General features: G+C 50.4%; 2 protein-coding genes across 2 annotated transcripts; both read left to right on the forward strand.

The window, feature by feature from the left end:
• The first annotated feature begins 4404 nt into the window (after positions 1-4404).
• Positions 4405-4797, forward strand: LOC120685211. The gene has a single exon (XM_039967025.1). The coding sequence runs from the start codon at positions 4405-4407 to the stop codon at positions 4795-4797; it is 393 nt and encodes a 130-aa protein (XP_039822959.1).
• Positions 4798-7065: 2268 nt separating this feature from the next.
• On the forward strand, positions 7066-7947 carry LOC120685212 (uncharacterized mitochondrial protein AtMg00810-like). The gene has a single exon (XM_039967026.1). It carries the CDS (start codon positions 7066-7068, stop codon positions 7945-7947), a length of 882 nt encoding a protein of 293 aa, XP_039822960.1.
• Positions 7948-14744: the final 6797 nt, after the last annotated feature.

The following is a 14744-nucleotide window of genomic DNA, read 5'->3' on the forward strand; positions in this document are numbered from 1 at the left end:
GGACGATTCTCTTCTCTTTCCATGGTTTCTGTTCCCAATCCCTGTGTGGTTTGCTGTGGTGAAGCCCGACTGAGCACACGAGCTCGGCATGCAGCTTATCACTTTTCACTTATCAGAAATTAACCTGCTGCAGCGCGGAGAGTCCGGATGCATTCACTTCTACAGCTTCCTCCACTGTCATGTTAGAGAGTCCCTTCTCTGGAATCACGATTGCTGCTACTGCTGCTACAGTTATCTTTGTCTGAAGTCTGAACCGAGGAAGCATCTTGGACCCCTGATGATAGCATTCACACATTGTTTGTTCAGGTATTTAGCGCTGTTGTACCATGCGTGCTAAAGCTGAATCGCGCCAGGATTATATCTGTTTCAGTGAAAAGGAAATCTGAATTCCTTGCGGTGGTGCCGGATCCGAGGCTTAACATCACCTTTCTACTCTTCAAAGTGCTCAGTTGGTGATTGCCCATTATTCTGGATGTCCTTGGTTTTCTGAAATCAATTATCTGAACGGGTTAATTGATTTCGCTGTAGTTGTATGAACACCAGCAAACTGCACAATGAATGTAGGGGAAAATAAACACTTGTGTCACAATTCCAATTCTGCATTTGATCAGAGGAGTACTGCATTCGGTGACAAACATCATCACACTATTAAATTTGCTTGCCCATTAACCTACTTGGTCAGGTCCCTTTTGTAATCATCAGGGCCTCATTGAGATGTCCTTGTTTGAACTTACGAATTTCTATATTCCTATTTGTTATATCGGACATGAACTCTTTGTTGTAGTCTACTGGCTAGTCATAATGGACATGGATTCTTTAGGCTATTACAGACCGTTAGATCTTTATAAAATCCAACGGTCCAAATCCTTATCTTTTTTAGATTAATGTGGGAATTTGTTGGCCCTCTCGGTAAATGTGGTGGCTTCTTCTAACACTCAAATATATATATAACTAGCAAGGTGGCCCACGCTAATAGCGGGGGTACCTAGTTTTTTATGCTATGATATCTTTTTACTTAAAAATAACTCCATTCAAATTTTTTTTGTATGTTTTTATTGTAATTGTATTTTCTTAATCTCACCAAGGTATCACGTTCATCATCGTGATAAAAGATTACATCAGAAGATATAGGTGGGTTAGCAAGTTTTATGCTGTTCATTGTTCAATGGAGCTTGCAACAAATGCAGCCTCCCCCTTTCAATTGTTGTGTTCATTGGGCTATACATTTCAAAATTGCACAATTTGTGTATAGTCATTATGCATTTTCAATCTGTTTTTATTTTCCTTTGGATTCGTAGATGTTAGAAGCAAGAATCTCAAAGTGATGTCTTGGCAAAAATAATTGGGAATAGTAAACATGATATTATTTATTTGTTGGTAAAAAAATGTTCTATTTTTAATTATGGTGAAGTGCTTAACATTAGTAGAAAATTAATGGATCAAGATTATATATAATCAATGGTTGTGTTATTTATCAAGAGAAAAAATCAATTGTAAAATACACTATCTAGGTTTGAGATTAGTCATCGTTATGTCCACAGCGACGTCACTTGACATCGGCACAGCATGCTATTTTGAAGCAAAATTCAAACAAATATGAGGCTTAACGCACATTCTAGTGTTGCTCGTAGAAATCACTTTGGCTCAATTGTTTGCATGCGGAGACTTGCCGCCTAATGGCCATGCTACTCAATTTGCATTCGTAAAATCCTGCTTGTTAGTTGCAGCCGCACAACTAATGCTGCACGACACTCCTGATCGATCAACCACACCCGGTCGGGCCAGAACATAGTTGAGTGGGCTTGTGGCCGGAGCAAAATTCGTCTATTTGTAACGACTATAATGGATACAAACGAATTTCTATATTCCTATTTGTTATATCGGACATGAACTCTTTGTTGTAGTCTACTGGTTAGTCGTAATGGACATGGATTCTTTAGGCTATTACAGACTGTTAGATCTTCATAAAATCCAACGATCCAAATCCTTATCTTTTTTAGATTAATGTGGGAATTTCTAGCCTCTCTCAATGAACGTGGTGGCTTCTTCTAACACTCAAATATATATATAATAGATAGATAGATGACTGTATGTTGGAATAATGATGTGTTTGATGCAACTCGCCAAGCTCTATCCGAGGGATATTTGTTTTAAAAAAATGTTCCATAAAGATATTGAACAGCACCGCAAAATCCATAGCTTGCGTAGTCACATACATACGCAGTACATGGCCGGGACTTGTCTGATCAGTGTAGCATTGTACAGTTCCACAAGGCTGAAAACGCTTTACTCTGAAAAGAGAACCCACCTGTCCTTCTGATGCTTGCTTATACAAATAAAAAAAATAAAAGATTCAGAATTTCTAACCTCGCATTGTTGCTTTGGAAGTTTGGATTAACAGATCAAAGGCACTAGCAAAGACTGGAAATTTGGTAAAGCTGCCGCCTTGTTCAATTCAATCTTCCAGCGCACTAGCAAAAGGATCAAAAGCTCGTTTATTTGGACTCTTTTTATTCTGGCCCCAAGGTCGGTTATTTTTCTATCTGTACCAGTTCTTGGTCGATAACCTTCTGAGCTTTGGCTGCTCCATGTTTTAAGCACATTACTGCTGCATTCAGACAAGTGGCCTTGCTACTGATCTCCAGCTTTAGGGGATGGTAGCGCAGTAGATAATGAGCTCTCTGTTTTGACCGGCAGCACAAGTGTCCGGCAGGCACACTCACATCCAGGCCTGAAACCAACTCAACTAGCAGGTTCCAGTTGCGACTTTTCGGGCACACAAGTGTCGGATGCGTCTTCTCTGCTACTGCACGATCCGGCAAGCAGAGCTCACCGTCCATGATGTCCCCTGTGCAGTGGCGGCGGCGGAGATGCCGGCGTGGAGAGTACGGACGCGCACGCGGGCATCCGCCGAAGCCGGCCGCCTGGCCGTCTCCTTCCCGCGACTCGCTCGTGCTCGACCGGCGAGTCGGCGACGCGCCGCGCCAGCTCCCGCTCCCGTGCTGACCTGAACGACCGTGCCGCTGACCGCAACCCCCAAATGATCTGAGCCGCAAGTGTTTGATCCGATGGCTCCCGAGGACCCCAGTGGTGGACGGTATTTGAAATACAGTCCGCCCCCGTCCACATGGCTCTCGCGTCCCCCGTCCACCTCCGCACGCCGGAGCTCCACCGCGCGCTGCGGGGACTCGATTGCTGCCGTCTCCTTCGTCCAAGTTCCCTCCCCCCACAGCCCGCGAAGCCACCAGCTCGCATCAGCAAGCAAGAAACAGAGCCCAGGCCAGGCCGCGGTTCAGCAGCCTCTCGCCGGACGGAACCACGGGAGGCGAGGCAGTCGCGGCAGGCGCTTGGCACCACGCCCAGCATGGCGGCGCACGCAGGGAGAGACGAGCGGCGCGATTTTCTGTGGCGGCCGCCCTAGGTGTCGTCTCCTCAGGTGGCACGGCGGCACGGCAGGTGGCACGCACCTCGCCAAGTCAAAGCTTGCCCGGCCGCCGGGCCGTCGTCTCCTCAGGCCAGCAGACGCTTTCGCCCTAAACGGAGCGCGAGAGCTCCGGCGAGGTTTTGGGGTCCTCGACGGCCGGCGGGCGCTCGCCGACGAGCCCGAGCGACACCGCGCCGCGCTCCGTTCTGGCAATGTGGCTAGCACTTGTGTCATGTCGTGTGTCTCAAGCTCTGACTTGTCTCGGTCTGTAACTACTTCGCGCGCCGCTCGCCGCCGAGCACTAGCAGCACTAGCCCACGCTCCACACGCTGCCCGGCTCTCGCGCTCGCCATGCGCGGCGTGCGCATCGTGCCCCACCTTGCCTGGCACTCGCAGCACTCGATCGGGCTGCATGCCCTGTGTATTTATTGAACACATGAATGGCAATACAACTCGAGCATTGCATTCCAATCTCGTTCATGGTATCAGCTTTCCTTCGATCCTAAAGCTTCGCTTCCGCTCCCCTCCTCCCCACCTCGCCATGGCGCACAGCCCCTCCTCCCTCTCCAGCTCCAGCGGCACCCATCCTTTCACCGCCGGACCGGTTGCCATCACCGCCATGACAGCGCAGCTCATAACATCAAGTCCTATGTCCCCATCACCCTCGACGTCGCTGACGCCAACTTCACCACCTGGCGAGTCTTCTTCACGATCACCTTCCGCAAGTTCGGCCTGATGGACCACATCGACGGCACCACCGACGCGCGGTTCAAGATCGACGACCCGGAGTGGCTTCAAATCAACACCTGCTCGTCTCCTGGCTCTACACCACGCTCACCTACGATCTCCTCTCCGCCGTGCACCAACCTGATCACGACGCCTACTCCGCCTGGTCTGCGATCGGCGCGTAGTTCCTGGACTACATCGTCCAACACACTGCTCAGGCCCGACAGCAGCTCCATGCTCTCTGTCAGGGCGACATGTCGGTGGCGGACTACTGCAGCAAGATCAAGCGCCTAGCCGACATGCTGCGCGACGTTGGTTCCCCCCTCACCGATCAAGAAATGGTGATCTGCCTCCTCAGTGGCCTCAGCGACAAGCTCGCCCATTGTGCTCCGACGATCTCGGCGTCCAAGCCCCCCATGCGCTTCAGCGAGGCGCGCTCCTTCCTCCAGCAGGAGGAGGTCTGGATCGCCGATTGTGCACAAAAGGCGACCTCCACCGCCTTGCTCTCCGTGTCCCAGAACAATTCTGCTCCGAGCGCCGCTCCCTCCAGTGGATCTTCCACGCCACCTACCACCGGCAGCTCCAGCGAGCGTCCCCGCAAGCGCAAGAAACAGCCCCGGCGCTCTGGTGATAACTCCGGCGGCTAGCAGAACGGCAACAACAATACTGCATCCCGTGGTGGCCCGGTGGCATCCTGGGTCAACCCCTGGACAGGTGTCGTTCAAGCCTGGCCCATCAGCCAGCTTCCCACCAACTCGCCTGCGGCCGGTGTTCTTGGCTCCCGACCGGGCGTGATGCTGCAGCAGTCGCTGACGGCGCAGCACACACCTGCCTCGATCCCTCCAGCGCTCTATCACCTGCCTCGATCCCTCCAGCACTCTATCAGGCGCTCACTGGGTTCTCCCTCCAGCCCTCCCCACCAAGCTTCGGCGATTGGATCCTCGACACCGGCGCGTCGACTCACATGACTGCCGACACTGGTATGCTCACCTCCACTTCCCCTTCTTCCTCTAGCATCACTGTTGGCGATGGTGCTTCTCTACCGGTTCAGTGCACTAGTTCTGCCGTAGTGCCCACTTCCTCCTCCCCTCTTCGTCTCAATGATGTCCTTGCGTGTCCTTCCTTGATTAAAAATCTTCTTTCCATTCGCAAACTTACTCGTGACAACAATGTTTCGGTTGAATTTGACCCTCTCGGTTTTTCAATCAAGGATCTTCGCACCAAGGAGCTTCTTCTCCGCAGTGACATCGGTGGTGATCTCTATCCACTGTCTGTCTTCACCACAGCCTCATCGCGCCCTCCATGCATCCGTCGACTTGTGGCACGCATGACTTGGACACCCGGGACAACCTGCACTCTCACGCATTTTATCTTCATCTAGTTTTAATTGTACTCCATCCAGTCCACACACATGTACATCATGTCGTTTAGGCAAACATGTTTGCCAACCGTTCAATGAATCTTCATGTGTTTCTCCATATCCCTTCTGTCTCCTGCACTGTGATGTTTGGACCTCGCCGGTGCTGAGCCATTCAGGCTTCCAGTATTATCTCATTGTGCTTGATGACTACTCTCACTATGTATGGATGTTCCTGCTGCGCCACAAGTCTTATGTGCTCCCTACACTCGTCTCCTTCCATGCCTTCATCCAAACACAATTCGGGCGCCCCATTCTAGCTTTTCAGACCGACAATGGTTGTGAGTTCGACAACAAGGCCTTTCGCTCCTTCCTTGCTGCGCGCGGCATCGTGTCGCGCCTCACCTGCCCCTATACTTCGCAGCAGAATGGCCACGCCGAACGCATCCTACGCACCCTAAATGACAGCGTGCGCACCATGCTCTTCCACGCTGCCATGCCACTTAGCTTCTGGCCTGATGCCCTCCAGACAACCAGCTATCTTCTCAATCGCCGTCCATGCACTCCATGCAGTCATGCAACACCCTTCTTGCTCCTGTTCATCCATGCTTCAGAGTATGAACACCTGCGCGAGTTCGGGTGCCTTTGCTTTCCCAACACAAGCTTGCTCCACGCTCGCTGCCCTGCGTCTTCCTCGGCTACCCCGACAACACCAAGGGATACCGCTGCTACGACCCAAAGACGCGCTGCGTTGTAACATCCCGGCATGTCACTTTCGACGAGCTTGTGTTCCCTTTTCGACAGGATACACCTGCTGCTCCACCGCCAGTGCATCAACTGCCCGACATCATCGAACAGATCCCGGTGCCTGCAACACGGCCACGTCGTCGAGCCGGCGGCGTAATGGCCGCCACACCAACTGCATCGAGCACAACTGCTGGTGCCGTGGTGCCTATGCCATCTCCAGCAGCCACAATGGCATCCTCTGTGGGGCCAACACCGCTCCCCACGGCATAATCGACGGACCATGCGGCTTCTTCCTCAGCCACGCCGTCGCCACCATCACGAACGCCTCAAGCCGCTCCTGCACCTTCGATGTCGACATCGTCACCACCCCGGCATCCGATGGTCACCCGTGGCAAGGCTGGTATTGCCAAGCCCAATCCACGGTACGCCAACATCGCTTCGGCTGACGACGTGCCACGGTCGGTTCGAGCCGCGATCCTGCCTGGCAAGCTGCCAAGGCCGACGAGTTTGACGCCCTCCAGCACAACGGCACCTGGCAGCTAGTTCCTCGTCCACGCAATGCCAATGTCATCAGTGGCAAGTGGATCTTCAAGAACAAGTACTATGCCAACGGCTCCTTGGAGCGCCGCAAGGCTCGCTGGGTGGTCCGAGGCTTCTCTCAACGCCCGGCCTCGACTTCGACCAAACATTCTCGCTGGTTGTAAAGCAGGCGACCATCTGCACCATCTTGTACTTGGCTACTGCTTGCGACTGGCCAGTTCACCAACTCGACATCAAGAACACCTTTCTCCACGGCGATCTCACGGAGACAATGTACTATCAACAACCCGCCAGCTTCGTCGACAAAGCTCATCCCGATGATGTCTGCCTCTTGCGCAAGTCCCTGTATGGACTCAAGCAAGCGCCACAGGCGTGGTTTCACTGGTTTGCGACGCATCTCCAGCGCCTCGGCTTCATGGTCTCCAAGTCCGACAGCTCCCTCTTCATCTACAATCGAGACACTGATGCCGCGCATCTCCTCCTATACGTCGACGACATCGTGCTATCAACCTCGACCACGACACTGCTCCAACACATCATCAACCAGCTTCGCCATGAGTTCGCGATGAAGGACCTTGGCCCCATGCACTACTTCCTCAGCATCCAGGTATGGCGCACGCCGGCCGGCTTCTTCCTCTCCCAGGCACAGTATGCGGACGACATCCTCGATCGCACAGGCATGAGCGACTGCAAGCCGGCGCCCACTCCAGTTGATACCAAGGCTAAGGTGTCTAGCGCTGCTGGCACACCGCTTCTAGATCCAACATTCTACCGGAGCATCGTCGGTGCGCTCCAGTACCTGACCCTGACGCACCCCGACCTCTCCTACGCTGTGCAACAAGCCTGTCTTCACATGCACGACCCTCGCGACGTGCATTGGACCTTCGTCAAGTGTGTGCTCTGGTACGTTCGCGGATCATGGAGGAAGAGCCTGCAGCTTCGGAGATCCACGCTGCCACTGCTCGTTGCCTACTCCGACGCCGACTGTGCTGGATGCCCAGACATGCGCCGCTCGACGTTGGGCTTCTGCGTGTTCCTTGGTGACTCCTTGGTGTCCTGGTCTTCCAAGCACCAAGCCATTGTCTCACGTGCCAGCGCCGAGGCGGAGTACCGGGGTGTCGCCCACGCTATGGCCGAATGCTGCTGTCTATGACACCTTCTTGGCGAACTCCAAGTTCCGATCGACACGACAACAATCATCTACTGCGACAACATCTCCATGTGTACCTGTCAGAGAATCCTGTTCATCTTGGGCACACGAAGCATGTCGATCTCGATGTCCATTTCGTCCAGGAGAAAGTGGCGGTGGGCGATGTTCGTGTTCATCACATCCCAACTCGGCAGCAACTAGCAGATATCATGACCAAGGGACTGCCGACGGCGTTGTTTGAGGATTTCTGCTCCAGTCTGAGCATCATGCACAACGCTCACACTGCAGGGAGGGGGGGGGGGGGGGGGGGGGGTCAAAGTGGCTAGCACTTGTGTCATGTCGTGTGTCTCAAGCTCTGGCTTGACTCGGTCTGTAACTGCTCTGCGTGCCGCTCGCCGCCCAGCACTAGCAACACTAGCCCATGCTCCACGCACTGCCCGGCTCTCGCGCTCGCCATGCACAGCATGCACATCGTGCCCCGCCTTGCCTGGCACTCGCAGCACTCGATCGGGCCGCATGCCCTGTGTATTTTATTGAACACATGAATGGCAATACAACTCGGGCATTGCATTCCAATCTCGTTCAGTCAGGTCTCTTGTTCGTGGTATGCTGCTGACAAGAGTGCTGTGGAAATTGAATTTTTAATTTTTTTAATACAAAATTATACTGTAATTATAGAATAATACCGTGGATTTGTGGAATTTCAAAACTATACCCATTTCGTCTGCCCAGCAGACGAAATCTAAATTTTGTCTACCCAGAGGACGAAAAAATGATGTTTGGTCTTTCATTTGGGGAACACAGAACTATTCCTCAAGGAAGTTTTATGCTTTGGCTTTCCAGTCTATGCAAGTGCCAAGTTCTTTTACTTGGCTGTGGAAATCGAAATGCACCCCACGAATCAAATTTTTTGGCTGGCTACTCTTTGTTGATAGGCTCAACAGCAGGAATATGCTCAGACGGCGCAATCTCCATATTGATTCAGGCTATAGTTGTGTTATGTGCAACTCTGGTTCAGAGGAAGACATTCTGCATCTTTTCTTTGACTGCCCTTTTGCGGCCTCCTGCTGGCAGTCTTTACACATACATTGGCCAGATGATCCTGATATATATGCAAAGCTTTCTTTTGGCCGGGCGAATAGTACACATGGTTTTTTCAAGGAGATTTTCCCAACTGCTGCCTGGGAACTTTGGAAGCTACGGAATGACAAAATCTTTAACAATGGCAATGTTAGCAGAAGACTTTGCCTTCTTAGTTTCAAAAAGCAAGTTCACCTTCAGCTCTTAAGAGTGAAGGATTGTTTCCACCCCCAAATTGTTCAATGGCTAGATACAATTGTTTAGTTCTGCTCATTTTCTTTTTGTCCTTCCTTCCTCCCTGAACCTGTTGTAAGTGCTTTCTTTCCCTTTGTACAGTTTTTGTTCCTGTTTTTAATATAAAAATCTTGAAGCGCTATGGGGATCTCCCCCGCAGTTTTTCTTAAACAAAAAGAGGACGAAAATACAATATTTTCATCCTATCGTCAGACGAATTCTAATTTCATCGAACTAGTAGACGAAAATGCATGAAAAGGACAATTTTTGTGGGGCCTGCTAATTTTTGTCTACCCGTTTGACGAAATTTATGAATTACAAAATCCAATTTTCGTCTACCCATTGGATGAAATTTAGTTGTCATCAGCAGCTCCGAGTTCCTGTTTTTGAATAGATATTTGAACACCTTTCTGATGTTTTGCACAAAAATAAATCATACATTTTTATAGTCCAATGTTCCCTGTACTTAGTGGTAAGTCTACGTTCTGCCATTACAATAAGTCTACGTTCTGCCATTACAAGTGGCTCATTTCCGATGACAACTAAATTTCGCCCAATGGGTAAACAAAAATTAGATTTCGCCTACCCATTGGACGAAATTTATAAATTTTGTCCAACTGGTAGACGAAAATTATTTCGTCTAATGATCGGACGAAAATACCGTATTTTCATCCAATGGGTAGACGAAAATTATTTCGTCTAACGATCGGACGAAAATACCGTATTTTCGTCCTCTGGGTAGATAAAATTTAGATTTCATCTACTGGGGAGACGAAAGGGGTATATTTTTGAAATTCCACATATCCAGGATATTATTCTGTAATTAAAGTATAATTTTGTATTAAAAAAATAAAAATTCATGGAAATTACTGTTGGAAGATTGGATCATTCTGGAACAATCAATCTGTGTTTTCCTCTCAATGGAAAAATTGCTGGGTGATTTCATCTGCCTGCTAGGGCTAATGGCTGGCTGCTCCATCATGTTTTGCTTTGGCCAATGTGTGGCCTTGTTTGTAGAGTCTGGTGCTGGTAGTTCTGCTGCAGCTCTGTTGCCTGCCGTGGTGAAGTGATGATGGGCGTGCTCGGTGTTCATGCTGTCCGGCGCTCTAGACTTGCTGCAGGATCTCGGAGCAGCACGACTCTCTCTAGCTTATCAATCCTTTTATCAACAAAATGAGTACCATCTACCATACCCATACAATTCAGATCCCAACACAATGGATACGAACATTCAGATCTTAACCGCAGCATTGTGTGTTCCTTGGTGGGACCGTGAGCACGTTTTTTATTGAAAGGGAAATCGCTGAGATTTCTGCGCTCAAACAAGATTCCACTCGCCGAGATTTTTGTGCTCAATCCATGCAGGCAGATCTCAGACCAAAACCGCAGTCCACAACAGCAACAACAAAAGGTTACTTTTCTCAGGTCTCCTAGGTCAGGGTTGACACTATACAATCTCGAAAAGTAGCCAATCTGAAGCCTGAACTTGCAAATTGCAAAACAATGTATTGTCTGGTATTCAGAACTAGGCATATAGGCTGCGCATTTGCGCGGCTAGTATTGAAAATTTAAAAATTTGCATGTCGTTGTATCCTTACTTAAAGGTTATACTATTTTTTACCATACATCATCCTATTCATTATCGTAAATTATGTCTTATTGTTGATTAAAACAATTCAACTATGATATACTTATAATAACAATTTGATTTGTTGAGCTTTAATAATATTATGCAGATAATTATTCTTATTTTAATTTTAATTTGATTGATTGGTGTTAGCTTTAGTTTTTATTAATAGTATATATTTGTAACTAATACATAGCTAAATGGTATTTTATATTTAATTTTTTATAATGGCATTGGTGGGTGATTTTTAATTAGGCACAGGGGTATTTTAGGCTAATTTTTTATCGTAATGACAGTGGTGGGTAATTTTTATTTTTCTATTTTTTTTATTAACGTGGAAATTTCTAGACCTTAAGAGCGAACGTGGAGGCTTCATCAAATAATAAGATAATAGATCTTAAGAGCGAACGTGGAGGCTTCGTTTGTTGGCCAAATAATAAGATAATAGATAGGACTGCCTGATGCTGCAACTGCAATGCTCCAATGCATAAGGCAACCTGGAGTCTGAACATGCAGAACACTCTGCGGTCAGCGCTGCCTGATCTGATCCTCCTGCGTCGCAAGTTTGCAACAAGAGGCATCACTGGTAAAGGTGGCGACCAGGCACAAGCTCCCAGGCACCCCAGGGGTGGACGGTATTTGAAACACCGTCCACCCCCTGGAACGTCCGCCTCCGCTGCACGCCGGAGCGCCGCGGCGCCCCAGGACCGCCCCCCTTCCGTCCAGGTCCCCCTCCCCCTCCCATGACCGCGTGACGACATCGGCTCGGATCTCACTGGCCATGGCCACGGGCAGCAGGCAAGGAGCGGAACAGAGTTCATGCCTGCCGGCGTTCAGCAGCAGCGCGCTGGGTCGCCGCAAATGACACAGGCGGCCGCGGCAGGCGCTCGGCGGCGCTGGGAGTTATCCTTTCCTCGACGACTTGGACACCCTGCGCGACACGCCGACGCCTTCTGCCAGCATCTCTGAAAGTCCGCATCCTGTTGCGAAGGGGGCAGGTGCAGTCTATATTCACAGTATCAGTGTGCTACTATTCAGGGCCTACAACACCGTCTGATTTAACACTTTTGGTTGGGTTCTTCCTGCTATCTGGAAAACAATGTTGCAATAGTTCGTGTAGAAGAGATCCTGGAAAACAATGTTGCAACGATATCTGGAAAACAAGGTTGTGAAATGTCCACATTTTGTATCCCAGACTCAAGCATGGTCGCTGTCCCGGACTCCGAATCTCTGAACCAACTGAAGAAGACATGCATCAGACATGGTGTGTTGACCTGGTGGTAATGGGCATGACCCTAGTGGTCATTTCACAGTCTAATTTGACCTTTTAATTTTTTAACTCAAAATTGTATAGAATTAGAGCTTGCTCCTTAAATTATCTATGTCAAATTTGACGGCCCTTTGCCACCCGAGGAAGAAGACCTCGCCGGGCCCGCAGGCAGCGCAGTGGACGGACTTGGTGCGCGAAAGCGTGGGGTCAGAGGCGACGTCCTCGAAGAGCACTTGCATAAACTCGCAGTTCCAGTACCCGCAGTTGCTGTCGAACACCTCCTGCAGAGTGCAGAAAGCTGAGTTTCAGACGAGGTACTTCCAGCCTTGCAGGGTCCTCGCAATTTCAGACTTCAGAACAAGAAACCTGAGTGGCTGGTCTTTCGAAAAAAAAAAGAAAACTGAGTAGGTGCCCTTACATACAGATGCTGTACTTTCTTCGGCAGAATTTAAAAGGCAGTTTCAAATTTAAGCAAGTAATAATGGATTAAGGAACGGTGAATACGGCGAGTCGAGTAACCTGATGGTCACAGTTCCTGTAGGCATAGAGAAGCACCTTGTTCTCCCTGTCCTCCTTGGGATACAAAATGTTGTTGCTGCTTGACCATATTTTGTGAACTTCAGTTTCTCTCACAATGCCGCATCATGTAAGTGCTTGCAAGTTCAGTTGAACATCAGTTCATTACCGAAAACATGGCTAAGAGTTACCATTTGGCCAACACTCATGAGTTTGTTTTTTGGTTCGGACAGTTGGATGTGCTGCTTGCACCGCAAGTTTAAATTCTATTCCATGAGAATCACAAAGCTTCAGTGTCTCTTAACATGCTGCAATCATTCTGGTACTTAACTGGACAATTTACTACTAAAAAGCTGTCTCGTGGTCTAACAACAACTCTAGTCTAAAACTGTCATTTAATCTTTCAGTTTCTGTATATTCAGATTCAAAGTTTCACAATAGCAAGAAAAGAGTAGCATCTCTGAATTTGCCAAAAACTCGTCCTTTGCTCATCTCTGAATTTTCAGTAAAAGGCATATTTTTGTCGAAATTTGAAGCTCTAAATCTTTCGAAACTTGCATTTTTGATCCAAGCATCGTTACTGAAATACTCCTAGGTAGAGGCTTATTAGGGCTACAACTTTTTATATAGATGACTTGGGTTACTTATACACGATTTCTGAGAGTTTCGGAGCTGACGAACGGTGTCTGAACGCCGCAGCCACATTCTCCCTCACCGCCTCACGTTTTCTCCCTCTCGTCCTTTTCTCATGAACTGCCTGTACTACAACTCTCGGCGATCTCCTCCACCAAAATCAAATCCCTTCCGGCCGCCTCCGTAGGCTGCTCCTCAACTTTCCCTCGACCGCTGTGGCGCCGTATCCCGCTCCTCGCCCGAGGATTTTTCCAATCCCGGGCCGCCGACCACACCATTAGTGCTGCCCTTGGACGGTTGGACCAGTTGATCGCCGCCGACGCACCTCCGGGCTCCTTCCCCGCAGGTGGCCCCCACAAATGGATTGGATTGATTGTGAGCTCCTCTTTCTCATGGGCTCTCTAATGTCGTGCGTTCCTCCGTGGTCACTGCGGAACGCCGACTTGCCGTCGTGGCCGGCATGGGCGCCGGAGCCCGTACGCCGCCGGCCTTGCCACCACAACGGAGGATGTGATCCGCGGTGCGCCACGGTAGCAGGAGCAGCATCCGGCCGGATTCCATGGCAGTCTTCCTGCCATCTCTTTCCAACGCGGCCATGCCAGCGGTCCTGCTGTCGCGCGCCCAGCACCGACCCCACCGCGGTCAGTCCCTTCGATTCGATCGCCTCCGGCTATCACGCCACACCAGGCGCACGAGCTAGCATGGCGGCGGCTAGACGCAAGACGGCGAGGCTCGCGGTGCTCACGAGGAAGGGCGGACAAGTTTACTAGCCGGTGATTTCGGAACACCGACAACTCCCGTCGCAGCACCAATGAACACCACTGATCCTAACCACTCTACGTGGGGGCCTCGCCTCTCTCACCGCCTCACACTCCTCTGCCAAGGACTCAGATATCTGAAGCCGCAAAAAGAGCATCACCTCCGCCCAGCCGTCACCGAGCTCACCACTGCACCTTGCTCGCCAGCTCAAGTCCTCCAGCACCCATGGGCCCTCTGCACCTTTCTGCCAACACAAACCGTGCACACATCCAGCAGCGCACAGACGATACCACCAACCAAACCACCACCCCCACTACCACAAGCCATTCTGGGTCTCCAGATGCGGCGCCTCCAACGAGGGCACGACGCCAAGGCGCCGCCGTCGCACATCCATAGATGGACAGGGTCTTCACCCTAAGAGCCCCGCGCTGCGGAGATCATGGTGCCTCGCCATGGTGCCCACAGCGGGGAAACGACGCCCCAAGGGCACCGCCACCATGCCCACCATCAACACGTCAGTGAAGGCTTTCGCTCGACTCAGCACCATGCCTGCCGCACACATATGGCCATGGCAGTAGCCTACTCCCTGTTGCTTCCGCACCGCCTCTACCAGAAGAAGCCCGACGCAGCCCGAAAGCACCACCTCGGCACCACCAGCAAGCACCAGCCAGCCCCTAGCCC

This window comes from Panicum virgatum, chromosome 8N (assembly GCF_016808335.1).
Source record: "Panicum virgatum strain AP13 chromosome 8N, P.virgatum_v5, whole genome shotgun sequence".
Taxonomy (NCBI): Eukaryota; Viridiplantae; Streptophyta; class Magnoliopsida; order Poales; family Poaceae; genus Panicum; species Panicum virgatum.